Source organism: Macaca nemestrina, chromosome 2 (genome assembly GCF_043159975.1).
Source record: "Macaca nemestrina isolate mMacNem1 chromosome 2, mMacNem.hap1, whole genome shotgun sequence".
In the NCBI taxonomy this organism is placed as follows: Eukaryota; Metazoa; Chordata; class Mammalia; order Primates; family Cercopithecidae; genus Macaca; species Macaca nemestrina.
This window is the reverse complement of record NC_092126.1, coordinates 170,202,785-170,229,524: the sequence shown is the minus strand read 5'-3', so window position 1 is coordinate 170,229,524 and position 26,740 is coordinate 170,202,785. Positions and strand designations below refer to the sequence as shown.

At 39.7% G+C, this 26,740-nt stretch overlaps 1 protein-coding gene and 1 long non-coding RNA gene across 7 annotated transcripts in view; one reads left to right on the top strand and one right to left on the bottom strand.

The window, feature by feature from the left end:
* LOC105470384 (uncharacterized) overlaps positions 1 to 26,573 on the bottom strand; it is a 28,613-nt gene extending 2,040 nt beyond the window's left edge. Inside the window, exons 1-3 of the long non-coding RNA XR_980486.2 lie at positions 25,758 to 26,573; positions 22,177 to 22,396; positions 9,451 to 9,845 (exon numbers count right to left, since the gene is read on the bottom strand). This is a non-coding gene — a long non-coding RNA (uncharacterized lncRNA). The remainder of the gene's footprint in view (positions 1 to 9,450; positions 9,846 to 22,176; positions 22,397 to 25,757) is intronic.
* Positions 1 to 26,740, top strand: part of LOC105470385 (SID1 transmembrane family member 1) — an 87,823-nt gene that overhangs the window by 5,133 nt on the left and 55,950 nt on the right. For all 6 annotated transcript variants that reach the window (XM_011722307.3, XM_071092405.1, XM_011722305.3 and 3 more), the window contains 2 exons: positions 22,199 to 22,320; positions 23,320 to 23,490. In XM_011722307.3, coding sequence (XP_011720609.1) covers positions 22,199 to 22,320; positions 23,320 to 23,490 — 293 coding nt within the window. Of the gene's footprint in view, positions 1 to 22,198; positions 22,321 to 23,319; positions 23,491 to 26,740 lie in introns of those variants that run through there.

The window sequence follows — 26,740 nt, the reverse complement described above, 5'->3', positions numbered from 1 at the left end:
TCTGCTATCCTCCTATGTCCTTTTGCTGAACTGCACTAGTGCTCGTTGGAGGAAAGACTCATCTCATTAGCCCATTATCTAAATGATTGGACTGTCTCAGTCCACCTAGGTGGATATAACAGACCACCATCGGCAAATCTCATGTCTGGTGAGGGACTGCTTCCTGGTTTGTAGACAAGCTCCTTCTTTCTGTGTCCTCACATGGCCAAAAGAGCAAAGAGAGAAGAATAGTCTTTCATGTGTCTTCTTCCTTTTATTTATTTATATATTTATTTATTTATTTTTGAGACAGAATCTTACTCTGTCACCCAGGCTAGAGTGCAGTGGTGCGATCTCAGCTCACTGCAATCCCTGCCTCCCAGGTTCAAGTGATTCTAGTGCCTCAGCCTCCCGAGTAGCTGGGATTACAAGCATGCACTACCACACCCAGCTCATTTTTATATTTTTAGTAGAGACAGGGTTATTCCATGTTGGCCAGGCTGGTCTCGAACTCCTGACCTCAGGTGATCTGCCCACCTTGGCCTCCCAAAGTGCTTGAATTACAGGCATGAGCCACTGTGCCTGGCCTCATGCTTCTTCTTATAAGGGCAATAATCCCTCCATGAACGCTCTTGTGACCCAATTACTTTCCAAAGGCCCTATTTTCAAATCCATCATATTGGGGATTAAGTTTCAACATGTGAATTTTGGTGGGAACACAAACATTCAATCTGTAGCAATCACCTCCTACATTTTTCTCAGAGACTCTGAAAACAGGGCATCAGTGTGTCATGGGTTGTTTAGGAGATAACATTACTCCAGTTATGGCTCTGATGTTATGGAGGAGCTGCCTTCTGCCTACCCAGACTTGACAATCAGGTGCTAAGTTGTGTGACGGATTCTGTAAGTCTGTGCTGTCCAATGGCTATTGAGCACTTGAAATGTGACTAGTCTGAAGGGAAATGTGCTGTTAAACATAGAATACATACCAGTTATTGAAGACCATACAACAAAAATAACAGAAAATGTGTCGTTAGTATTTGTATGTTGTGTTTAAATGATAATATTTTTGATATATTAACTATAGTCATAACATTAACTTTACATGTTTCTCTTTACCATTTTAATGTAGTTACCAGAAAATTTTCAAACACATATGTGGCTCACATTTTACTTTTATTGAACAGCAGTTCTGCAAGCACTATAAGATTTAAGAGAAGACATACCTCCCACACATAGCTTTGTCAGAGGAAATGAGACATGAGAAGGTTATGATAGGTAAGCAAAATTTTGGTTGGCAGAAAGAAACAGGAAAGGCATTTCAGATATGGAAAAAGATATCCAATTTATGTTTTGGCAAGACTATATCAAAGGTGATATGGTATATTTCTTCCAGAAAGCACATAATGTCTGATTGTGTCTTTTTTTTTTTTTTTAATGGTAGCCATCATTGATCATCATTGTCTAGTTCCATGAATTCATTAGTAGCAGCAAGATAATGATATTTTAATTCTATGATTTATTTTTCATTTTATGAGCTGGAATACTTCTATAATGGGAAACTTCACCTTGTTGGCTATTTGGTTACCTTGAGCTACTGTTTGTAAAGAAAAAATGAAATAAATGCCTTCTTCTTTACCTTTACCATTTTTTAAAATAATAAGTTGGTCTCCTAATAGCCTATAATGATGATCAATGAGATTTTATTTAGCATAATCATGAGCTTATGCATTTAAACATATCTGATACATTTTATTCCAATACAGTTATTATCCTTATTTAAGTTTAAATTGTTCATCTTTGGCCAGCAAAAGGCAATTCAAGTTGGCTCCTGAATTCTTTTGGTAAAACCCAATTGCTCTTTGACAGCCTCCTTGCTTTCTTGTATGAAGTTATTCCTTTCCCAAACTGCAACCAGTCATTTCTGCAGGAAGGTCCAAGGCTATTCCTTGGAGCGATAGAGCTTTTAGAGACCACAGTTTGGGAACTAGGGGCCCTTATTAGGAATGGATTGGTAACCTTTATCTAAGCCTTTTCAGTGGACATGCTAAGAAATAGATCATAAGTTTATACTATTACTTCCAAATCAAATTCAGAAATATAAGGTTTTTACTTAACCTCATCCTTATGGAAGATATTACATCCACATCTTCTTTCTTTCATGCCAAAAATCCTAGTTCTCAACTAGATCAACTTAGTTACTATCGTAGTGTGTTTGTATTCTTTTGAGGCTGAGTAATTTATAAGGAATAAAAGGGTTACTTGGGGAGGCCGAGGCAGATGGATCACCTGAGTTAAGGAGTTTGAGACTAGCCTGGCCAAAATGGTGAAACCACATCTCTACTAAAAATACAAAATAAGTAGCCGGACGTTGTGGCCAATGCCTGTAATCCCAGCTAATCAGGAGGCTGAGGCAGGAGAATCACCTGAACCTGGGAAGTGGAGGTTGCAGTAAGCCGACATCACACCGTCGCATAATCCCTTTCATAATTAAGAAGTCATTTGCGGGCCAGGTGCGGTAGCTCATGCCTGTAATCCCAGCACTTTGGGAGGCCAAGGCAGGCAGATCCACCTGAGGTGAGGAGTTTGAGACCAGCCTGACCAACATGGCAAAACCCTGTCTACTAAAAATACAAAAATTAGGCAGACATGGTGGAGGGCACCTGTAATCCCAGCTACTCAGGAGGCTGAGGCAGGAGAGTTGCTTGAACCTGGGAGGCGGAGGTTGCAGTGAGCTGATACCGCATCATTGCACTCTAGCCTGGGCGACAGAGTGACTCTGTCTCAAAAAAAAAAAAAGGAAGTCATTGTGAAGTAATACTTGATACTATGTAAATACTGTGTGCCTCATCAAACTTTCAACAACTACTTTTAGCATCCATTGATTATTCCTGCCTGCATTAGATATTACTATGATGGTTTCCAACTTGTGATCTTCTAATTCATTGTTCCTTCTACATTTATCCGTTAATATTCTACTGTAAGAAAGAAATTTTCTTCTCATTTATTTACTTATTTCTTTTATTTATATCAGCATGGGCATATAGATGCTTATTTGATCTAATTATTGCTTTCATTTACATTAAAATCTTGTTATAAACAACCTATCGTTCTAAGTATTTTATATTGTGGGTATATACTAAGAATCTCTCTCTCACTCTAACACAGAAAGCAGGTTTCCTCTCTCCTCTCCCCATCACTAGCAAAATGATATTTCAATAATAAAATTATTTTTGATTGACACATAAAAATTGTACGTATTTCTGGGGATAGTGTGTGATATTTTGATACATGTATGGAATGTGTAATGACCAAATCAGGCTAATTAGCATATCCATTGCCTCAAACATGTATCATATCTTTGTGTTGGGAACATTCAAAATCAGCTCTTCTAGCTATTTGTGATGTTGGTTTTTATGTGTGGGTGAAATAGAAAAGACTGATTAGATTATATCACCTGGCAGATCCATGAGATGCTTGATATTTTCCTTTTCAAATAAGCAGAAAGTATAGTGAGGCCCTTCTTTATAAAAAAAAAAGAGTGTTCCATTCCTGTACAGGAATGTTCTTATTCATATGTGGAGGCTAAAAAAGTTGCTCTCATAGAGGGAAAATTAAAGCTTAGTGTTATACAGCAAATATAGGTTATATATTAAATGTTGTTAATAATAAAACTAATTAAAAATTATTTGTTGAAATAATTCCTTACTTTGAATTCTCATTCCCTCATTTTTTTTTTTTTGTTGTTGCTGTGACAATAATAAAGAAATTGATTTTGCCATTAGAAAGAAGGACATGGAGATGCTGATTTTTGTACAAGATTGAACAGGGCATTTTTCAGCAAGTTGAACAAGACAAGTGAAGTTGGTTTAAAGGTATCTTATATTGAAAAGTGTGTCCAGAGAAAGTTGAATATATACCTTCTTTCCTGATAAGAAAGCTATTTATAATTCGCCTCCCTGTCACAGCTCCCAAGAACCAGGAAATTTTCCCCCTCTTTGGACGACTGAAAAGCATTTTAGGAGCTATTTCTCAAATCATAATTTTAAAAAACTTTCTTTTGGACCTAGCCTTCTACAGTTGGTCTCAAGTCTGGCCAGGGGTGCTGATATGTAATTATTGATAGTAAAGTACGATTAATTTAAAGGTGAGGATCACCTATATTTTGGTTAAACTCTAAGCATTTTAATAAAAAACTTTATTTCTTAAATGGTGGCAAAATTAAAGTTTATCATGAAGTAATATGTTGTCCTGAGTAAAAACATTCTCTGGTTGCATGGGGTACTTAGAGTTGATACCTTGGACCTTCAAGAGCATAAATACAAATTTGCCCTCTCTGTGCCTAACCCAGGATCCTAAAGTATTTTGACTTGGTTTGCTTCCTCATTGATACCTTCTCTCCACCCCACCCCCATAAAATTTCCCTCATTATTAACATCTTGCATTATTGTGGTACACTAATATTGAACCAATATGTATTTATTATTAACTAAAATCTGTATTTTACATTGGGGTTCACTGTTGGTATTGCATAGTTCTGTGGATTTTGAGAAATACATAAAGTTGTGTATCCATCATTATGATACTGTACAGGATAGTTTCACCCCCTGAAAATAGTCTGTGTTCCACTAATTCATCCTTTATTCCCTTCTCTTGAACCCCTGGCAACCACTGGTTTTGTTTTATTTTTACTGTCTCTCTAGTTTTGCCTTTTCCAGAATGTCACATAGTTGTGAAGGAGTTCAGAACATGCCACTCCACAATATGCTACTCTGGCATATTGACTATTTTGAGTTAAAACTACTTGAAAAACAACAGATGCAAGAAGGTCACTCTGACCTTTATTCTCTTTCTTAAAAGCAGGAAATGTAAATCATGTGAAAGATACTCTCTATATTAAAAGGAAAGTAACATTCTCATCATCGAGGGTGGGAAGTTAAGAAAGAAGGTCCTGCGTACAAATGTAATTAGACGAACCCTTATCTTCCTGGCCACTTCTCCCTGCCATTAACTACCTTAGCCCAAGCCCCTTTGCCTTGTCACATTTTTACAATTTACTACTCTTTGTCTAATTCAATATATAAGTATTCAAATCTAACTGTGTCTTTGGGTCTTCATTTCCTCATGAGGGTGTCCGTGTCACACACCAAAAAAAACTTATATTAACTTTGTATGGTTTTCTTCTGTTGATCTATCTTAGGCCAATTTAATTTTCAGGCCCAGCCAGAACTGTAAGAAGGCAGAAGTTGGAATTATACAACGTGTAGCTTTTTCATACTTGCTTCTTTTACATAGCAAAATGTAAAACATTAAGGTTCCTCCATGTCTTTTTATGGCTTGATGCCTCATTTCTTTTTAATGCTGAATAATATTTCATTGTCTGGATATACTACAGTGTGTTTATCCATTCCTCTATTGAAGGACATCTTGGTTGCTATCAATTTTTGGCAATTATGAATAAAGCTGCTGTAAAATGTGTGTGTGGGTTTCTGTGTGGACATAAATTTTCAACTCATTTGGGTAAATACCTAGGTGTATGATTGCTGGACTATGTAGTAAGACTACGTTTAGCTTTGTAAGAAAGTGTCAAACTGTCTTTCTTCTAAAGTGGCTGTATCATTTTGAATTACCACCAGCAATGAATGAGAGTTCCTGTTGCTCCACAACCTCATCAGCATTTGATGTTATCAGTATTTTGTCTTTTAGCCATTCTAATAAGTGTATATTGGCATCTCATTGCTGCTTTGCAATTCCCTTTAATTGCAAATCCCAATGTTGTTGAGCATATTTTCATATGCTTGTTTACCATCTATATATCTTCTCTGGTAAGGTGTCTGTTTAGATCTTTTGCCTATTTTTAAATTTGGTTGTTTTATTCATTATTGTTGAGAAGAGTTCTTTGTAGATTTTGGATACCAGTCCTTTATCAGATAAATACTTTACAAATATTTTCTCCCTGTTTGAGCCTTGTCTCTTCATTTTCTTAGTAGTATCTTACACAGATCAAACATTTTTATTTTAATAAACTATCATATTAATTTTTTTCATGGATCATGCTTTTGGTGGTGTATATAAAAAGCTGTCACCAAATCAAAAGTCACCTCGATTTTTCTCCTATGCTGTCTTTTGGAAGTTTTATAATTTTTCATTTTACACTTAGACATAATCCATTTTGCATTAATTTTTGTGAAAGTTATGAGGTCTCTGTCTAGATGGTTTTTTTTTTTTTTGCATATGCTGTCCAGTTGTTTTAGCATCATTTGTTGAAAATATCTCCCTATATTTTTAGCGTTACACTATTGTGTACATGTTTACAATTATACTTTGCCTTGGTGCAAAGGCTTGGAAGCAGCCCCGCACCGGGTGCTCAGTGTTCTTATCACCATTCCCAACCTTCCCTTCTGCTGCCAGCATTGCTAAACTCTACCATTCTCTTACCACCCCCTTTCCCTATGTATCTATGTCTCTCTGCTTCTAGCCTTTTTGTCTTCAAATTTCTTATGAACAGGGTCAACCCATCAAGATTCTCCCTCTTTTCTGGGTAGTATCCTGTGGTTGTTTGAGGCTTTGCTAATGGCAAGCATATTCTATTTTCTTAGAATAGAGGTAAATTTTCTTTTTTACTTTCTGATTCAGAGCCATAACAAATAATCTCAGTTGCTAGAGGGCTGATCTCCCAGTTATCAAGGTTTTGCTGGAGAGTTCCAGTGGTAGAAATCTGTCTTCCAGTGGTGGAAGATGAAGAAGACATGTGCCTTGGGCAGTCAGTATATAACTGTATTGATGTCATGTTCCATCATTTCCTTTATCCAAGTCAATGAGCTTATCTTTGTTAACTCTCTTTAGCTACAGAAATATAATGGGGCTTGCATTTGAGACTTCTTTTCTGGGTTTTCTCATCCATAGCTAAAAGAACATATAAAAATTCTTTGAACCATAAGAAAGAGGTAGCTATATTTTAGGAATTCAAAAGACCTTAAAAAATTTTTTTAAGTTTTTTCCTTGAAATTTTATTTTATTTCTTTTTAAACTTTTATTTTAAGTTCAGGGATATATGTGCAGGTTTGTTGTATAGGTAAACTTGCGTCATGGGGTTTTGTTGTACAATTATTTCATCATCCAGATTGTTTTATCACTCAACTAAGCCTAGTACCCATTAGTTATTTTTCCTGATCCTCTCTCTCCTCCCACCCTCCACCCTCCAGTAGGCCCCAGTGTGTGTTGTTCCCCTCTACGTGTCCATGTGTTCTCATCATTTAGATTCCACTTATAAGTGAGAACATGTGGTATTTGGTTTTCTGTTCCTGTGTTAGTTTGTTAAGGATAATGGCCTCCAGCTCCATCCATGTCCCTGCAAAGGACATAATCTCATTCTATTTTATGGCTGCATAGTATTCCATGGTGCATATATACCATGTTTTCTTTATCCAATCTATAATTGATGGGCATTTAGGTTGATTCCATGTCTTTGCTATTGTGAATGGTGCTGCAGTGAACATATGCATGGAGGTGTCCTTATAATAGAATGATTTACATTCCTTTGGGCATATACCCAGTAATGTGATTACTGGGTCAAACGGTATTTCTGTTTTGAGGTTCAAAGTACCTTTTAAATCTCCCAATCTCTTCCCACTTAACAAAGAAGAAAACTGAGAGTAAGTGATATAAATTACTTGCCCAAAATCATGTACTAGTTTGAAGCATAGCCAGGAATGTAATTCAAGTTCCGAAGGGTATTTCCTCAAGATATTTCTACTAAATCACGAGATGTGCGCACGAGAGCACATCAGCTATGCTTATCAACAACAAAAATAATTATTAAATATCATAGCACATTTTCACAGTCATGTCTTTTGATCATGCAATTTAAGACTATGTCTGACTCCCTTACAATTACTGAAAACTGAAACGAGATTTTTTATTATCATTTTCCCCCAATGAATTGTCCAGCCATCTGTCTGTGTACCAGGCAAGCTGGGTTGATACTAAGTAAAACTGTGAAGTTGTCAAATTTTCTTCAGTGTTTAAAAGAGCCACAGCCTCCCGTGAACCATGGTCTTACTCTGACTCCCTGTGGATCCCAAGGGGTAAGCTGTAGTTTGTGTGTGTGTGTGTGTGTGTGTGTGTGTGTGTGTGTAGTGTGTGTGTTTTATTTTCATCAATGCTGGGTTCCTTCTTTGTGTCAGGAACAGGGCATCTTGGAGACCCGAGCAGTTGGCCTGTCTGTGACTTCAGGGAAATGTTATTCCCGAGAACTGGTATTTCTGGGTCCCCACTAAGCAGCCACGAAGATAAGCCATGACAAACAGGACTAACCGACTATTTCTGTCCCTCTGGATTTAACTGCCCTTTTGTGAACAAAGCGACTCACACCTATCTTCAATAACCCCCTACCCGGAGCCTGTGTTATGGGCCAAAAAGTTAACACTTGAGTGTCCACGGTTGTATTTTCTTCTTTTCTCCTGCCTTCTAAAAATACCCTGTATTTGCCTTGCCTTTCTCTCCATACCACCTTCACCGGGGAGGAAGAATTATAGCTTTCTAAGTGTCAGACAATGTTTATCTGGTTAACAAAGGGATAAACATTGGAGAATAAGGAGAGAGACAAACAGTGGGGAGATCTAGGTGTGCAATGAAGATTTGGGGAGGTTTGTAGACAGGGAGACTCTAAAATTGCTGTGAGGTGTGAGTAACATGGACAGAAAAGGAAAGAGGACATAGGTTCATGCAGGGGTCTTAGCTACAAACAACAGAAATCAACTGGCAAATATAAGCAGAAAAAGAATTCATTAAGAAGATACCCAGTAGCTCACAAACGTAAGTTACTGGGCTCAGACAACATTTGGGGACCAAGGGAGACTACACTGCAGGAAATTACAGCAGCAGTCATGCCGCAGGAATGATTTGCTTGGGGTTCTTCCCCCACACCACTGCCTACACTGCCACTAGATATGGTCACCCCGGACCCTGCTGCTATGGACCCTATTGATATCACCATTGCCAGTGAACGCAAAACTCTCTCTTCATTTTTGTGTCATTTACTCACAATTGAATGTACCAAATGGGCATATCCATCTACCCAAGCACAGGAGGTCCTGTATCTGGCCCCTTTGACATCCATAGGCAGCCTTGCATCCCACAAAACTCACACAGTGGGGTGGAGGAGGAGTGATTCCTCCAGAACATGCAAGGGTTTTGGATGCTTGGGAACCCCAAAACCAATCCCACCAAACATCTTCATAGAGGCAGCTGAAGCTGGGGCATTTGTAAACAGCTTCCTGGGCCCAGACATAGGCAGGGACCAAGATGTGACAGGGGGAAAAGCTGGGGTGCTGCTGCCATCTACCTTCATCCATCAAAAGACAAACATCTCCTCTGAGTATCAGAGTGAATTCAAGTGGCATAGATCATCTCTGCCACAATGTTCTTTCCACGATTAGAAATGGTTTTCTCTCTTAAACATGGCCTTACCTGAAGACTCTTCTGCTTGTCTCAAGAAGTTGTCTTTGAAGAGGAAGATGTTTGCAGATGATTGGTTTTGCTCATTTAGAAAGCAGTTTCCTTTAGGTAATATTTATATCCTGACAAACACGTATTTAAAGTTATAAATGGCGCCAGTCTGGCAATAAATTCTATTACAAAAATAAAAGGCTGGTAAGTGTCAGATCACAACTCTTACAATCATAACAATAATTTTCTACTTTTCCATCTTCAGAGCATTAATTAAGTAGGCCCCAGAATAGTTCTAGAAGATACTTGCCTGCAATGTATGGAAATAAAATCCAGGGCATGGATACTTGAGATCTGTCTCAAACCAGAAAAATAATTATTTTTCCTTTTCCAATCCCCTCACAGGAGTATGAGACCTAGCAAGAAGTAGAAAGAGACAGGAAAGATAAAGAGGAAAAAAGAAATCATGCACAGGAGATGAGCACACTCAGATACCTATGAGGAGGCTGAACCAACCCAGGCTATTGGCTGCCTCCCAGGAGCCAAGCCTGGGGATGTCTAAAGACAGAGGGATGTCAGTGGGACTGAAAAACCAATGAAGCCGGCGTGGTGGCTCACGCCTGTAATCCCAGCATTTTGGGAGGCTGAGGTGGGCAGATCACCTGAGCCCAGGAGTTCAAGACCAACCTGGCCAACATGGTGAAACACCTTCTCTACTAAAAATACAAAAAAATTAGCCAGGCATAGTGGTGCATGCCTATAACCCCAGCTACTTGGGAGGTTGAGTCAGGAGAATCGCTTGAACCCGGGAGGCAGAGGTTGTAGTGAGCTTAGATAGTGCCATTGAACTCCAGCCTGGCAACAAGAGTGAAACTCCATCTCAAAAAAAAGCAAGCACACCAATGCAAAAACTGAGGAACCTGGAGAGACAGAAAATGATTAGCTCTTGGAGTGAGAGGCAAAGGTTGCCCAGAATCTGTTAGATTCTTCAGGACATATTATCTTCACACCAGTTTCCATGAAAAATATCCAGGACAGTATTTCCCAAAGTATGTTCCATGGAACAACTGCTCTTTCGGATAGTCTCACTACTTATTGCGTGTTAAAAGGGTCCCAAGTGTAAGGGAGCTTAATCATGTTTTGAATGCCCAATCTGAACCCCATTTGATATGGTTTGGCTGTGTCTCCATCCAAATCTCATCTTGAATTGTAGCTCCCGTAATCCCCATGTGTCATGGGAGGGGACCGGTGGGAGGTGACTGAATCATGGGGGTGGGTTTTTCCCATGCTGTTCTCACGATAGTGAATACGTCTCACAAGATCTAATGGCTTTATAAAGAGCAGTTCCCCTGTACACGCTCTCTTGCCTGCCGCCATGCAAGATATGCCTTTGCTCCTCCTGTGCCTTCTGCCATGACTGTGAGGCCTCCCCAGCCACGTGGAACTGTGAGTCCATTAAACCTCTTTTTCTTTATAAATTACGCAGTCTTGGGTATTTCTTCACAGCAGTATGAAAACGGACTAATACATCATTCTTATGTGTTTGGCGGAAATTCTCCATTTCATGAGTATTAACTAGAGGTAGAACTCCTTTCATGACAGAAGATCAACACCAAGCACTTACTTTCTCATCCCCCCTCTTATTTTTACCCCCCACCAAGCTCAGGCATGGGCATGTAGTCAAGATGCTGCCAATCAGATCTGCTTTCCCTAAACTTTGACTTGGGAACCAACGATACAAGAAAGCAGCTGTTCAGCAGCAACAGAGGCAACACTGAGTTTCCAGGGATGAGCATGGCAACACGGTGGCACTTAAACCTTCCAAAGGCTTTCTTTTGTCCTTAGAATAAAGCCCCAACTGCCCCAATATGACTTATAACACTCTTTGGGATTATAATAGCCCTTCATGCACCTCATGCTCCAGCCAAACTCATTTTCTCTTAATTCTTCAAATATGCTTCTCTTATCGTCTCTCTTCTCCTTCCTTATGTCTACTACACTGTAGCCTTTGTTTGGAAACTTATCTTGCTCTGCCCTCCCCCTCCTTTTCTGGTTAATTCCTACTCATCCTTTAGGAAAATATTCCCCCCAAAATCTATGTCATGCAATCCCACAGGAACTTGAATGTCAATGTAATGGCTTGTTCACTGGCATCCTGTTCGCAAACCTCTGATGTCAAAGAGAAAAGTGCTACTTCTACACTCCTGATTAATGTATCTCCTGTGTCCAGAACAATGCTTCTCACAGGATAGGGAGTCAAACATTTATTGATTGAACAAAGTTCATCAGAAAGTAGCCAGAATCTGACTGTGCATTTTTCTGTATTCTTAGCCTGCCAATGATTATCCTTCTCTTCAACGTTTTTCCGTGTTTGTATTGAATTGAACATTTTAATATAAAATCTAGATTATAAACCAAAGGATGAAGGCTTATATGGCTATATTTATTCTAGATTATTGCTAGGCATAATGAAATTGGTGAGATGAGGTCTGGAAACTGCCTCTTTCTAGAAAAGTGCTCTGAGTACAAAATGCCGAGAATTTAAAAGTATAGGGAATAAATAGCTCCCAAGGAGTAAACTACACTTTTCAATGAGATGGAATTCACTGGAATGAGCTCTTCCAGGCTAGCTGGAAGCCAGGCTGTGAAAATAAATTAATATCCTACATGAGATGGACTATATAGTCTCTCTTTTTTTTTTTTTTTTTTTTTTGCGCCAGGGGTGATTGAGCTTATAAGTGTGTCTCCGTGATAAGAAAGGGATTCAGGACTGCAGGGCTGCTTTGCTCAGGGGCAGCTGTTTTTATACAACAGTCACCCAGCAGTCCCATCTTCACTCGGCCAGCTGTGACTGGCAATCCCATGAAGAGTCTTGGCAGTGTTAAAAAGTAAACTGAAGCACAATAAGAATTTAAAGAGAGTATTTGAGCAAACAGAGATCCATCAATCAGGCAGCTCCAAACCGAAGTGGTTTCCTGGGCTCGACCAAGGGAACACAAGGAGAAGGCTTTGATAGGGTGAAAATAGAAATGAAGAAAAGAAAATATTTTTTTAGTTACAGTTACACAACTGCCTTACTTGGTTTATCCTGCTGGAAAGTTCCTAGTTACAGAACTGTAAGTTAGTCTGTGGCTTCTTATTGGTATGCCCTAAGTTTTTTGTTTTGTTTTGTTTTGTTTTTTTGGAAATAGAATCTGGCTCTGTCACCCAGGCTGGAGTGCAGTGGCACGATCTCGCCTCACTGCAATCTCTGCCTCCTGGGTTCAAGCCATTCTCCTATCTCAGCCTTCCGAGTAGCTGGGACTACAGGTGCCCACCACCACACCCAGCTAATTTTTGTATTTTTAGTGGAGGCAGGTTTCACCATATTGGTCAGGCTGGTCTTGAACTCCTGACCTCAGGTGATCCACCCACCTCCTCCCAAAGTGCTGGGATTACAGGCAGGAGCCACAGTGCCCATAATCCCAGCTTATGTTTGCAAGTCAAGCAAGGTTTAGGACATTTATGAGGCCTAACTGGCTTTGTCTGCTCAGGAATTCTTCAGGCCTGGCCTCCATGTTAATTTACTTTAACAGCAAGTACGTAAAAGCTAAGATAAGATGACAGTAAGGGAAAGGTAGAGTTTTGGAGAATGAATTGCTTTAAAATCCTACAAACCTAATGTTATGAATTGATTTGTTGTCCCAAAAATATATGTTGAGGTCCTAACTCCTAGACTCTATGAATGTGACCTTATTTGGAAGTATCATCTTTGCAGACGTGACCCAGTTAAGACGAGGTCATTAGGGCCCCAATCCAATGACTGAAATACTTATAAGAAGAGGGAAATTTGGACACACACACACACACACACACACAGAGAACAGCACATGAAGTCAGAGACACACAGGGGGACCGTCATGTAGCAACAGAGGCAGAGAAGGGAGTGATTAGCAAACAGTGATTCACACACTAAGGAATGCCAAGGGTTCACAAACACCACCAGAAGGCAGGAAGAGGCAAGGAAGGTTTCTATCCAGAGGAAGCTCTCAGAGGGAGCATGGCCCAGCTAACCCTTCATTCCAGACTTCTAGTCTGAAGAACTGTGAAAGAATAACTTTCTGTTGTTTCAAGCCACCTACTTTGTGGTACCTTGCTACGGCGTCCTAGGAAACTAACCTGATGACACAGAATCAAGCCTTGCACATTACTGTTCAATGTAATACCAACTTCACCTGGGTCCCCTGGCTATATTTCTTTTCCAGGGCCGAGAAATGGAGAAATGAGCTATGTGAATGAGGTCAGAGACAATGCAAAGTTCTGCAACTGGCTGAGACCTAAAGAGAGGCAGTCAGTGCTTTTTCGGCACCACATCCTGAAATAAAGTTTCCACTTGCATATGAGAGACAGAAAGAGAGAGACAGACAGACAGACAGGGGGGTGGAGTCTGATCTATGAAGTTAGCATAAGCAAGTCAAACACTAGAATAAGTGTACACCGCGGCGAATGAGCCAGGAGAGCAGTGAGAGTACGTTTTGGGTTCTGCCACACCTGTGCGTAACAAGGAGCCTTTATACAATGAGGGTTGTCGCTCAGAAGTGGGCAAACACAAAGGCTAGCACATCATGGCTTCTTTTTTATTAGTAGTAGGAAACATTCTAGACATAAAACAAGTATAGAAAATAATGTAACAAGCACGTATGTGCCTCACACTCCGCTTAAGAAATAAAAGGATAATATATTTCCTGTTTTTCCTCACCCTCATCCTCTTCCTCCATCCCCAAAAGTGACCATTTTGGGGAGACAGTCCTTCATAGGTTCTCTTGATTTCTGCACATCTTACACGAAGGCACCAACTGAAGTTTTAAAAATACTATCATTTCAAGCATATTTGCATAGCAAACAGCCTCAGAAAGCAAACGATAACTCCCTGTGGACTAAAGGAAAGACAGACTCACTGTCTGTTATAGAAAACTTGGGTTTTCTAAGCTCAGGGTTCCTCTCCTATAGTACAACCCCCTGCATGTAGGTAGGTATCCATCTGGGCCCATCTCTGACACCTTTATAGTACTGGGGGACCAGAAGAAGTGAAGCTAATGCTGCTTACCCTGACAAGAGTCATCAAATTATTTGTTTCCAACCCAGGAGACTTGTGTCTTCTTCCAGTATCGATGACACTGCAGCAAAGGGGTAAAGTCTCAGATCCTTCAAAGTTCTTGAAATCCATTATTTTAAATGTGATGTTTATCATTTCTGATTATATATATTTTACTGAAGATGTACAAATAAAAATGTTGTATTGTTTTCCTTGTTTACAAAGTTAAATAAATGAGAAAAGTATGTTTCCTTCAGCAACCTGCTTCTTCTCTCAATTTATCTTCTTGAGATTTATCCATACTGATCCATATTTCAGTTCATTTGCTTTTAACCACTGTATAGCATTTCATTGCATGAATATAATTTATCTCTTCATACTTCTATTATTTAGTTTATCTGGTTGTCATTTAGGTTGTTTCCAAATTTTATTGCTGCAACCAATGCTTGCAGTGAACATTCTTGTTTATGACTCCTTGTGCATATGTAAGAATTTTCTTGTGCCTAAACTTAGTCATGGAAATGCTTAGATGTAATGCGAACTCATCTTCAACTGTAGTAGATATTGGCAACTGACTGAAGTCATTGCACCAAATAACATATTCATTCGCAATATGCAAATTTCTATTTCTCTACACGTTGCAAACATAGTATTGTCAATACTTGGGAGGCTTTACCTTTCTGATGAGTGTAAGTGCTGAACATCTTTTCACAGGTTCTTTGGTCATTCTTTTTATTATTTTTTTAAAATATTTTTTGAGACAGGGTTTTCACTCCCATTGCCCAGGCTGCAGTGTAGTGGCCTGATCTCGGCTCACTGCAACCTCTGCATCCTGGGCTCAAACAATGCTCCTGCCTCAGCCTTCTGAGTGGCTGGGACTACAGAAGCATGCCACTGCACCCAGCTAATTTTTGTATTTTTTAAATAGAGACAGGGGTTTCACCATGTTGCTTAGGCTGGTCTCGAACTCCTGAGCTCAAGGGATCCACACAACTCAGCCTCCCAAAGTGCTGGGATTACAGGCATGAGTCACCACGCCTAGCCTGGTCATTCTTTTCAGTTGTTGTTTATATCCTTAACCCACTTTTTCCATTGGTGGTTTTTTTTTCTTATAAGTTTTAAGGGTCCTTATATATTCAAGACACTGATATTTTGTCTGTTTTATATGTACAAACATCCCTAGTCTGTGGCTTGTCTCTTCCCCTCCTGTATGGTGTTTATATAGCTTCTTCATTTCATAGTAGGATAACAGGTGATACAGAGTTGGGTACAGTGGAGCCAGGGATTCAAAATAGTGATGGCAGCATCTTCTGACCAAGCATTGCGTGGAGATTGGAACACAGGCTTGGGTACTGGTCATGATTCTTCCATCGCTGAGTATCCTTGGAGAGGTGCCATCATATCTATCTCAGGTTCCTCCTCTGTACGTGGGATGGTTGGAGTAGATGGTCTCCCTAAGCGCCTTCCCAGATGTAAGGTTTTCCAACACTGAGTGAAGGTCTTATGCATCAAGCAGGCAATGGCAGGACCTATGTGGAAAAGCCCAACTTATAGGAAGCCTGTGCTGCTTTCCTGACTCCCCCGGGGGTAATCACGTTGTCCTCTGTGTACCCACAGTACTTGCTCACATTGCTACCATCATACTCATCACATTATGCAGTTATTGGTGCCTTTTCCATTTGTCTTTCTGACTAGATTGCAAGCCTCCTCGAGAGCACAGTTGCCTTTAGAAAATCCCCAGCACCTCCCATAGCTCCTGACTCAGGGAAAATCCTCAGTAAATGTTTGATGGATGAGAGTGGGAGCATGGGAAAGACAGGAGGGAGGGAGGGAAGAGGAGCCTGCAGAGGTACACTCAGTGAACACAACCAAACACAGCACGGTTACTCAAACAGTTAAACATCTGAAAAAAGGACCATCAGCAGATACTGTTGTAGCTCTTTTACAAGTGGAGTCAGTTTTTTCAAGATCATACAGGAAAACAGTGGTGTACTGAATAATGGAAACCAATAATCTCTGATTCTTAATCTAATATTCCAAATAATATAGGCTGCAGTCTCATTATTTTAGCAAAAATAAACTAGATTTTTGAATTGAATTCATTTCCATTCTTTTATGCAACAGAAATATATTCCTTATAATTTTGAACCTTTCTCTACTGACATGCTGAAAGATTAAAAGGAGAGTCTCTAAGCTTTAAGACCTTTCATAACTGTGATCTATATAATATCAGAGATGGAAGTACTTAAATAATTCTCTCTTAGCTAGCTATAATTCAATTTCCTGCTTGTAGTAAACACAGAAAGCAAACCAGATTTATGCAATAAAAGTGCTCTTGTTGTCATGACAACAGGAAAAAGCAACAAGAGGAAAAATCTTAGCTCTTAGGAATGGCCTTTCACAAGGTGTCAGTGCCCATTAACCATGGTCAATACCCTGTCCTTCATTTAGTTTTGCCTTTACACAGCTTTCTTCGCTGCTGCAAATGTAATCCAATTTTCTCAGCTGCATATTAGCCTCAGGAAAGGCAAAGCAAATTTTGATCAGGGCTCTTTATCCTTTCCTGGGGGTAATCCACTATCTGTTCATCTTGAAAAACTGCCCAATGTCTTCTAGCTCCTACTCTAACTTATTTTTGGCAATTTATTATGCCAGTATCTCTGAGTTTGTTTTTATTATGACTAGGAAGAACATTATTAAATAATAAAAAGGTTAAGTAGATTGCAAAAGCCAGGCCAGGAATAAAATGAGGGTGTGGAGATGAACAGTGAAGTGGGATAATCATGGCAGTGATACATCTGTTCTGCCAGTCCAGTGTCAGCCTCAACAAACACCAGCTTCCAGACCAGCTCTAATATTGGTGATCTCATGGACGTACATCTCAGAACAATGGGCAGTTGGCAAGTTGCTGACTAATGGAGTTATCCATTAGATGGTTTCTTTGCAACAATCCTTTCCAAAGTCTAGTCCCCACCCATGTACATCAGAATCCCCCAGCAGCTTGCTAAAAATTTATATTTTTAAGTTCTATTCTTGATCTGCCAAGTCACAAATGCTGGGGGTTGACTTGAGGGATTTGCTTTGCTAAAAAGCACACTAAAATTTGAAAATCTTTGCCTTAGATCAAAGTGTGAAAAAAAAGATTGAAGGAAATCCCATCTGACATTAAGTACTTAAGAAGGGAGGAGGAGGTTGCATCTTAGGTGAAAAAAGGGAGGCAGACAAGTTCCTTAGGTTTTATCTCAGTTCTGACTGCTATAGCTTTTAAGCTGGACCAAAGTGTGCCCTAAAAACACATGCTATATAATGCTGGTGAGTGTCTGTATTACAGCCTCAAAAGTGAGCCTGCTTCTAAGCTAATGCATTCTGCCAGGCACTAAGGATGCCAAAGATGAAGTTTGCAGCTTCCTAGAAGAGCCATGCAGGTAAACTAGCAGTTTAAATATCATGTGGTCCACAATGAGATGCAATTTTACACTCACTAGTATGACTATATTAAAAAAAAAAAAAAGCTAGTGACAAGTGTTGGCAAGGATGTAGAGAAACCAGAGCCCTTATATATTGCTTGCTAGACAAATCACTGGAATGTAAAATGATGTACCTCTTTGGAAAACATTTTGGCAGTTCCACAAAAAGTGAAACATAGAGTTACTGTGTCTCCCAGCAATTCTACTCATAGGCATATGCCCAAAAGAATGGAAAATATATGTTCATACAAAAATTTGTATACAAATGTTCACAGAAACATTGTTTATAATAGCTAAAAAGTGAAAACAACCCAAATGTCCATCAACTGAAGAATGGATAAACAGGATGTGGTATGTGCATGCAATGGAATATTATTTAGTAATAAAAAGGAATGAAGTACTGATACATGCTACAACATGAATGAACCTTAAAAACATTATGCTAAGGAAATAAGCCAGATATAGAAGGACACATTGTTCCATTTATTTGAAATATAGGCAAAGCTGTAAAGACAGAAATTAGGTTAGTGGTTGCCAGGGATTGGGGGAAGGAAGGAATGAGGAGTGACTGCCAATGAATACAGGTTTCTTTTTGGGGTGAGAAAAATATTGGAATTAAAGAGTGATGATGGTTGCACAACTTGGTGAATATATTAAAAACTACTGAATTGTGTACTTTAAAAGAATGAATTATGTGATGTATGAATTATATTTCAATTTAAGTGATAAAAGAAATGGCCAAGAAAAAATAATACAGTTGACTACATTTTAAGGATGCTATGTGTAGTAGAGATACCATATAGAGGTAATCAAAGGCCACACAGCACACCCACAAAAGGAAAGGACACCACTTATTTGGTAGGGTAGGAAAATGTTAGGGAAGACTTCCTAAAGGAAGACTTTAAGAATGAGGAAGATATCCAAGGCCAGTCAACACTGGGGACATAACCTTTTTGAGAAACAGTAATTGGACATGACAAGACAGTGGAGGTGTTGGTAGACAAAGAAACTAGAGACGAAGGCACGGAAGACATCAAGAAGAGGCTTGAGGGATTCATATCCGTGGAGAAAGGGTGAACTTTTAAGTAAGCGATGTTGGAATAACTGGAGAACCGTATGAAACAAAGATAAAATTGCAATCACTCCTTATACCACATGCAAGTATTGATTGCAAAGGGATTAGAGGTTTAAATAATTTTTTAGGATGAAACCATAAAATACTAAAAGAAAGTATGAGCAAATTCTTCTGTAACCGGGAATGGTGAAAACTTCCTTGACTGTGACTAAAAATTTGGGAAAAAGATTGAGAAATTTGACAACTTGAATCTAATGATGCCTCTAGATCTACCTACCAGTTTGCAGGCAATACAGGAGATCAATAAAACCTGTTCAATGACACTGCGGGGTGCAATCCACAAAATCCGGAATGTGGGTTCTTCTACAGATTTGTAATGCTGTTTTGTGAGCTGCTTTCTTTAACAAATAAGTGTCCCAAAAAAGGAGAGAGGGGTACCCTTTACATTAAAAGAGACTCAAAAGACATATGAACCAACTGCAGTGTATGGGTCTTGTTTGTGCCCAATTCTTTTTAACTGGAAAAAAATTTTGAAACAATTGAAAAAATTCAAACACCGTGGATGTTAGTAATTGTTAGGATTATTAATTTTATCAAGTGGGATAATGGTGTTGTATTTAAGTTCAAAAGAGAAGGCTTCGTGTCTTAGAGATATAGACTGAACTGTGGTGCGGATAAATGATACGGTCTTTGGTGTGCACCTCTTTTTTTTTTTTTTTTTTTTGAGAGGGAGTTTCACTCTTTGTTGCCCAGGCTGGAATGCAATGGCACAATCTTGGCTCACTGCAACCTCTGCCTCCTGGGTTCAAGCAATTCTCCTGCCTCAGCCTCCCGAGTAGCTGGGATTACAGGCATGGGCCACCACGTCCTGCTAATTTTGTATTTTTAGTAGAGACTGGGTTTCTCCATGTTGGTCAGGCTGGTCTCAAACTCCCAACCTCAGGTGATCCACCCGCCTCAGCCTGCCAAAGTGCTGGGATTACAGACATGAGCCATCGCGGCTGGCATGGTGTGTACTTTCAAATAATCCAGTGGTGGGGGTGTATGGGAAATAGGAGGTATAAATGAAATAAAATACATTTGTTAGTAATTATTAAAACTGGATAATAAGTACATGAGCACTCATTATAGTATTCTTGTTACGTTGGGGTAAATCCAAAAATTCTTCAGAGCCACGGAAGGCCTTTTCAACAGGGGAATGAGGAATGACAAATGAAACTGCCCTTCTAGCAAGTGCAGCCCTGGAGTAGGAAGATTAGACAGGGGCCTGCCAAGGAGGGTCACTGTGATGCAGGACTGAGCTATGAGAGTGTCACTGGGGGTGGAGGGGAGGATCTGGGTGTGAACAGTATTAAGGACATAGAAGCAAAGGAAACAAAGAAGCGGGAATCAAGGATGAATCTCCAGTTTCAGGCTTAGATGAATGGCTGCATGGTGGAGCCATTCAACAATCAAGGGAATTCAGAAGAAATTAAAGTTAAGAGTGAAGGGAGTGATCATTCAATTTCAGATGCTTTGAGTGTGAGGTGCCTGTGGAAGATTCAGAGCTTAAGAAAGAGGTCTCGCTAGAGATATGGTGGCAATTTTCAGCTGCAGCATAATTTCCATGGAAACATGTAGAGTGCAGGCACAAGAAAACTCTCCCTTCAGAGCAAGCACTTCCTATCAAATTAGTAAGTTACTCTTGGGCTATTTTAACATTTAATAAGCAATGCAGTGGCTTAAGGAGAATGATATGAGAACCAAATGGCAGTATATGACATCTATGCTATTCTGTTTCCTCCTAATTTCCATTTTGAATGTGCGATAGATCATTAGGGCTTAATTGCAGGATTTTCTTGTTTCATTTTCTTTCTTCTAATAAAGAAGTTTTCAAGAGAATACTAAGGCATCAGAAAAACAAAATCTCGTGTGGAAGATTAAATCTTGTTGTTGTTGTTTTCACCCTATCTCTCTTCTATTTTGTTCTCTTCCATGTTGCCTATGGTATTACAAAAATTGAAAGAAGGCCAGGTGTGGTGGCTCACACCTGTAATCCCAGCACTTTGGGAGGCTGAGGTGGGCAGACCACTTGAGGTCAGGAGTTCGAGACCAGCCTGGCCAACATGGTGAAACCCCGTATCTACTAAAAATACAAAAATTAGCCAGGCATGGTGGTGCACACCTGTAATCCCAGCTACTTGGGAAGCTGAGGCACGAGGATTCCTTGAACCCGGGAGGTTGCAGTGAGCCGAGATCATGCCATTGCACTCCAACCTAGGCGACAGAGGGAGACTCTGTCTCAAGAAAGAAAAAAACAAAAGAAAGAAAGAAAACACTAACACCATCTAGATCCAAAGTCATGTTCACTTTCCTGTCTTTAAAATAACCATAATAGGGTTAAATTCTTGGATTGATATGCATGTATTCAGAAAGACCTATGGAGTTACTGATATAAAAAAGCATTTTGTGTCAAGGATTGATTTATACCTTAGAGCAAGGGAAAGAGAAGAATACTCAGTCCTGTGATATCTGTTGCTGGGGAAGCGTCATGATTTATTGTTGGTGGGAGCATCAGGCCATCTGTTAGGCTTTAATAAAGTGTGGTCATAACATTTTGATTTGAAACAAAGAAGGATTTACCAACCCAAAATTAAAGTTTTTCAGCAATTGAAGGTCTCATAGGATTTGTTTTTGAAGGGGGGTGGCTTTGTGTGTGTTGTTTTATTTTTAGATATTTGTATCTTTAGTATTTATATTCAAGTAAGAAGAAAAACACATCAGTATCTTTCTTTTTCTGTTCTGGGTTCATTCTCAAAATCTTGTGTCGCCTGCTCCGTTCAAACTCCTCAGCCTGCTGTTTGAAGGCTTTATAATTTGGTCTCATCTAAAATTAATGGAATCAAAATTTTAGCAGGTTGGATTTAGGCATCATTTAAAAAAATTCTCCCCATGCAATTTCAATGTGCAATCAAGGTTGAGACCCACTCTGGTTACAATATGAATGAAGAGAAACAACTGGGGCATTTGGATTACCTATCATGAGAAGCAAATATCAGAAATTAAAGTGTTTCTGAACCTCACAGGGCAACTATGGTGTGTGTGTGCGCGCGCGTGTGTGTGTGTGCATGCGTGTGCACGTTTTGCATTACCTCTTTCTCCCCTGCCATGCAGGTGACCGCCGTGAGAGTGTATGTGAACAGTTCCTCTGAGAATCTCAACTACCCGGTCCTTGTGGTGGTTCGTCAGCAGAAAGAGGTGCTGTCCTGGCAGGTTCCTCTGCTCTTCCAAGGACTGTAAGTGGGTTTTCTTCCAGGCAACTTCACTACATTTGGTTTTCTTCAATGTCCTAGAACTTAATTGATCTTTTCCCTAATGAAAGGAAAAATCAGACATTTGGAATGTCGAGACATTCTGCATACAAAGTGCAAATAATGATCATGGTGCACTCTCTGACCTGTTCGCTCTGTTCAATTTTTAGATGAGCACTCTACCTAGACTGGCAACACCTAGAAGAGCTTTTACCATTTTAAAAACATACTATGATACTCTATAGCTTTTGGGTACTGGGTCAACCAATAGCCCTCCAATGGGCTATGTCCAGCAGTTAACATAAATGAGTAACTCTTCCCCTGTTCTTCAAAATGCCCATCGTGTGTCTGCATTCTTCATTCAATAATATTTATTGAACACTATTAAGTGGTGGGTGCTGGAGATGCAGCAGTGAAAAAACAACAACGTGCCTGCCTTCCTCGAGTTTCTATTTTTGCAGGGGAGAAGTGTATAAGATACTACTGCACTAATAAAAAAACTTGGAAGGCATGCAAAATGCATGCATAACATTATTTTTAAAGGTTGAAGAACTCGAGGACTGAAATACTGACTCTGATAGCTTTGACTTGGACTCCAGGGCTTTCCTTGCTCTCTATTTTAGCAATAGTTTGAAGAGTAGAAAATGGGAATCAGCTGGTTGTTCTATCAGGACAGTTTCCTCCTCAAATTGGATATTTATTCCTCACTGAATTAGGAGAATGGCTTAGCATAATGTAGATGCCACTTAAGTGAACTAGTCAGCACAGAACAGTCCTCACATCCCTGCTATTATATCATACAACCCAATGCCAACAACACTAGTTCTAAAATTACTGTTGATAGTTCCAGTCTAAAATTCAAAACATAAGGACTTGAAAACAAATTTGGAGAGAAGCAAAATGAGATAGGCTCCTTTCCCCACTCATTCATTGAGTCTCTTTCTTGTTCTTGTTTATTTTTTTCCCCTATATTGGCTGCTTCAGATACCAGAGGAGCTACAACTACCAAGAAGTGAGCCGCACCTTATGCCCCTCAGAAGCAACCAACGAGACAGGCCCCTTGGAGCAATTGATATTTGTAGATGTAGCATCCATGGCACCCCTGGGTGCCCAGTACAAACTGCTAGTTACCAAGCTCAAGCACTTCCAGCTCCGGTAAGCGGGACTTTCTCTGTTTACGTGTCTGTGCTTCCTGTGCTTGTGGATGCTCAATTTATCTTCCATCCTTACAGACTGGGACTCTCGAAGGAAATTACCCACTTAGCGTATGATTTTAGCACCTGCTGAACTCTCCTTCCCATAACTGAGCAGCAGGGCCTTCATCTATACAAAAGAGTGGGAGTGCAGAAGGTGAGAGTGGTTGACATCATAGGTGAATCTGTTTTCAGGGATCAGTGTGAGGGTCCTGTCCAACCTGAAGCCCAGGCAAGAATGACTGGTGACTAAATACTTTTGTATTCCCAACCGGTGCCACACTCCTGAAGGAAGTTTTGTTTTAGTTCTAGGGAAGACATTAAGCTACTTTCCTTGTCATTATTATTACTCCTGCTTTCTCCTTCCAGGTTAGTAACATAGGTAGGAATGCCGCTTTGTCCTTTCTTGGTGTGACTAGTATTGTTTTCCTCCTGTTTTTTAAAAAACTAAAATAAACAGGCAAGCTCATTGAAAAAATAAGCATGAGACTTGCACACTTCACTAAAGAAGCTACCCAAATAGTAAAAAACAAAAAACAAAAAAAAAAAAAACACAACCTCATTAGCTATAAGAAATGTAAATTAAAACCATAATGGGATTCCATTACAACTACCAAATTGCTATAATTTGAAAGGCCTACATTCCACTCCTTTGATCTATACCCAACTCCTAGATATCTAATTGTGGTATTCATTCAGTGGGATACTACCCAAAAATAAAAATGAACAAACTATTGCTATACCCAACAACATGGATGCATCTCACAATGTTGAGAAATAGAAGACAGGCCAGGCACGGTGGCTCACGCCTGTAATCCCAGCACCTTGGGAGGCTAAGGCAGGTGGATCACCTGAGGTCAGGAGAGCGAGACCAGCCCGACCAACATGGTGAAACCCCGTCTGTACTAAAAATACAAAAAAAAAAATTAGCTGGGCCGGGTGGCAGGCGCCTGTAGTCCCAGCTAATCCGGAGGCTGAGGCAGGAGAATGCTTGATCCCAGGAGGGGGAGGTTGCAGTGAGCCAAGATCATGCCATGCACTCCAGCCTGGCTGACAGAGTGAGACTCCGTCTCAAAAAAAAAAAAAAAAAAAAAACAGAGGCCAGACAAAAGGAATGTATGCTATTTTATTCCATTTATATAAAATTTACAGGCAGGCAAAACTATTCTGTGATGTTAGAAGTCAGAATAGTGGTGCCTTTGGGGAGGATAGAAGTGCATGGCTATGTTTGATGATAATTTATTCAAATATATACTTATAACTGCACACTTTTCTATAATACATGTTTGTTATATTTCAATTAAAAAGTTAATTTTTTAAAAAATCAGAATATTTCAAAATCGTACATGTCACTGTTTTCCAGCTTATTTTTCTGATCAGAAAGTTTGGCTCTACAGTAAAGTTCTCCTTAAATTTAAGGCAGTTTATAAAGACATCTGTAGCCAGTAGAGTTGCTAATGGGACTCAAATATTTATCTTGGTCTTCTCTACACTCTTTGACATAGTGTTATACCCATACAGAAACATGGACAGATAAATGAATGAATGGTCAGAAGGATGGAGAAGTAGTCACAGTATTTTTTCTCAAGTCCCTCCATTAATTCTGGTGTTGGAAAAGGTGACATGATAATTTTAAGAGCAAAGAACACTCATCCTCCACAAAAACAAGGAGAAAAAGATTCTCTGGTGAATAACATCCACCCAGAGCAATTAAATCAGAGGCCCTAGGGGAGAGGTTTGGGCACTGGTAAATTGTTTGAAGTTCCCCAGGTGTTTCTAATGTGCAGTCAGAGTTGAGAACCACTACCCTAAAGCAATTTCTAAATATGGTGCTTCAGTTTAATTTAATATATATATTTTGAATCCGAGTCTTTCTCTGCCACCAGGCTGGAGTGCAATGGCACGATCTCAGCTCACTGCAACCTCCATCTCCTGGGTTCAAGCGATTCTTGTGCCTCAGCCTCCCAAGTAGCTGGGATTACAGGTGTGTGCCACACTCCTGGCTAATTTTTGTATTTTTAGTAGAGACGGGATTTGATCATGTTGCCCAGGCTGGTCTCGAACCCCTGGGACTCAAGCGATCCACCCGCCTCAGCCTCCCAAAATGCTGGTATTACAGGCATGAGTAACCGTGCTTGGCCTAATTTAATAATTTAAAAATCTACTTGTGATATTTAACCATATGGGAATACACATTTGATGGGAGTGATAACATGTTACAGTACTTACATAGAGTGCAGTTTGAACTGCAGAGAAGCCTTGCTTTTATCAACTGATCTCTGTCTTTAATCAATCAATCAAGTGTCACCTGGTAGCAGTGGCAGTGTCACTTGGTGGTAGCATATTTGAATTGTAGGAATGGTCTTCTGTAAGCTTAATTAGAACCTTTTGAGAACTGAATGCTGTGAAAATAAAGTCATAAGGTCACAACTGTAGCGAGTGTTAATGAATTATATGCATGCTGATGAAATTGCAAATCTATTCCCTCATGTTGTTTTCTGTTTTTACCTCATAATATGACTTAGCCTCAGCAACCAGACTTTAAAAGCATTTCAAAATCACACATTTACACACCAGCCTGGCTGGTGACCTGGAAATCCAAAGGATGATGGTAGTGGGGAAATGTTGAGGATTGTGATGAGAAATGGGCTCAGGAATTGAGAGAAACACTGAAGAAGTAATTTGAAATCTCTAAGATCGAAGTTTCTATTGTAAGGTTTTGCATGGCAGACTATAATGTACATAGAACACATTTTGGGAATTTTTTCCCCCTAGAATCATACGCTTTAAGAACTGAAGGACCTTTGGGAATCTAATCCACCCGCCTCATTTTAACAGATGAGCAAACTGCTGCCCAGAGAAGTTAAGTGACTTGTTCAAATTCACACAGCTAGGAAAGGGCAAAATCAAGGCTAAATTGTACTTCTGACTCCCGGTCCTGCACTCTTCTCACTATGACAAGCTATTTCTACTTTCTATTTAAAACTCTCCTCCCAATGGTTTGTGTTTCTCTAAATATGTTTCTCAATTCCTTGAAACATTTACTTAAATCCAACTTTACTAGCAGAGCATAGTGGCTCCCGCCTGTAATCCCAGCTACTCAGGAGGCTGAGGCAGGAGGATGACTTAAGTCCAGGAGTTAAGACTAGCCTAGGCAACATAGTCTCTAAAAAAACAAAAACCAAAAAAATTTGCCAGACATGATGGTGTGT